The sequence below is a fragment of the Octopus bimaculoides genome, chromosome 10 (genome assembly GCF_001194135.2).
Source record: "Octopus bimaculoides isolate UCB-OBI-ISO-001 chromosome 10, ASM119413v2, whole genome shotgun sequence".
Taxonomy (NCBI): domain Eukaryota; kingdom Metazoa; phylum Mollusca; class Cephalopoda; order Octopoda; family Octopodidae; genus Octopus; species Octopus bimaculoides.
In genome coordinates this window covers 87357811-87360031 of record NC_068990.1, presented here as the reverse complement: position 1 = coordinate 87360031, position 2221 = coordinate 87357811, and the positions used below count along the sequence as shown (strand labels likewise).

General features: G+C 33.9%; 1 protein-coding gene across 1 annotated transcript in view; it reads right to left on the bottom strand.

Moving 5' to 3' along the window:
- Window position 1: 1 nt before the first annotated feature.
- Window positions 2–2221, bottom strand: part of LOC106869935 (ras-related protein Rab-5A) — a gene marked incomplete at its 3' end in the record, with an annotated part of 27859 nt that continues 25639 nt past the window's right edge. The window contains exon 6 of the mRNA XM_014915870.2: window positions 2–66. Within this exon, the coding sequence (XP_014771356.1) occupies window positions 2–66 (65 nt within the window). The remainder of the gene's footprint in view (window positions 67–2221) is intronic.

Below are 2221 nucleotides of genomic sequence, written 5' to 3'. Positions count from 1 at the left end.
TATCTAGGTTAATACGTGTGCCAGGATCTGCAGGCTTTGCGGGAGACAACTCACAGATTTTGTCCGCTGTTAAAAACCACAAATAAAAAAGGAACATAATTAATGAAGTAAAAAAAAATAAATAAACATATATTAAAAGCAAATTATATTTAAAAACGTTAATTTCGAAAATAAACAATACATGTACATATACACATATGCATGTGTATAAATTAATCGAATAAAGTGTATGCGAGTGAGCATAAGTAAAAGTGTGTGTTTGAGTGTGTGTGTGTGTGCATCTGTGTGTGCGTGTGTGTGTGTGTGTGTGTGTGCCAATTACATCATTGAAGAATTCTTTTAGCTATTTAAAAACACATAAAAAGCATTACACTTACTTTTTGTTTAGTTTTTCATTTTACTTTTTTGTTGTATTTTTTTTTTACTGTCTATTGTGATTTATCAAAAGATCTTAATACACATGTGACCTGATCCCTAACACAAATTCACATCAATCAGTAGAATCATAAAAGTGACCAATTTTCAAAAGTGTGATGAGAATTTTTCACACTTCATGATAGATTGTACAGTTAAGAAATAACGATAAAGCACATGTAACAGATTTTGTGTGTCTTAATGGGGAAAAATATAGACTACTTTGTCTTGTGGTCTTTCGTTGGAAGTACTGTTCCTTACAGAGGGGGGGGGGTAGCTGTTATTTGTGCTCAGCAGAGGTGCTAAAAATTCTAAATTATAGATTTAATTGATAAGTACAAGTTATTAATCCATTGTTCGTACTTATTCTGCATAAATAACTCACTAAAGTCTAACTAATCTTTAATTTAATCCTTAACTATCGCACCTAATTTAATTCAATTTATCTGTAGTAAACTTAATACTATCTAGAATTAACTATAGAAGTAGGAAATAATTTACTGTATCCATCCATTAGAATGAAATCCACCTACCATCTTTCTTCATTTAGTTACCAAAGAATCTAATCTTTCCTCGTATATATATCCTACCCCTCCATTACTGCCATTTTGTGATTATAATAATAATTAATAAGTTCCCTTTTTTACTCTAAACGCTATCTTAGCATACTTTTAAAATTGGTGACATTTTGACCTGTCATATGCTGTGGTAGTGGCTAGTCCATAGTCAATCAAAAAATGTAATTTAACCTGTCGTTTACCAACAATCTCCTTATCTTCACAGGGGGACTACTTGATGTTTCTAATTCTGATATTCCACCTCTACCACTGTATATGTTGTTGGAAACTTCAAGACTCTACCAAAATAACTTTAAAGTCTACTGGGAATAGTGGAAAAATAAATGTTTCCATATTTCATTAATTAATTAATTTATTCATTCATTCTTGAGTGAATTTACATAAACGTATGCAAACAAATAATATATTGTGATGATATGGTTCCTCCAGCCATTCAAAATAAGACTTGAATGATGTAATGCAACCACAATGTCTTCATTTTTTCATCTAATTATTATTATACTCTGCGTTAAATGCACCAATCAATTGATTGGGAATCTCCTCAGACCAATCATCATCATCATCATCATTTAACGTCTGTTGTCCATGCTGGCATGGGTTGGACGGTTTGACTGGGCTGGCACACTGGAAGGCTGCGCCAGACTCCAGTCTGATTTGGTATGGTTTTCTACAGCTGGATGCCTTTCCTAACGCCAACCACTCCAAGAATATAATGGATGCTTTTACATGCCACCAGCATGGGTGCCAATTTGCGTGACTCTAGTATCTGCCACAACTGAGATTTTGCTCAGCTTGATGGCATTTCTTCTCAAACATGACATTATGTGAAAGGTCCAGCTGTAATTTTTAATATATATAGATTCTCATTTTCTTTACTTAACATTCTGTTAACCAGGATTTTTCATATGGAGTGCTTACTGAGGTATAAGCCAAAATTTCTTTAATCTCTGTTATCTATCACTCTGTGTGTGTGTGTGTGTGTGTGTGTGTGTGTGCTTATACACACACATATGCACACACAATAATATAGTATAGCATATATGCATGCCTGGATATATGGATTGATGATTGGATGAAGAGAAAGGCACACACAAACATGTCTTTGCTTTTCACTTTTAAGTTTAACAAGAACTGCAATGCAGTCCTACTCTGTGTGTGTGTGTGTGTGTGTGTTTGTGTGTGTGTGTGTGTGTGTGTGTGTGTGTGTGTGTGTGTGTGTGTGTGTGTGT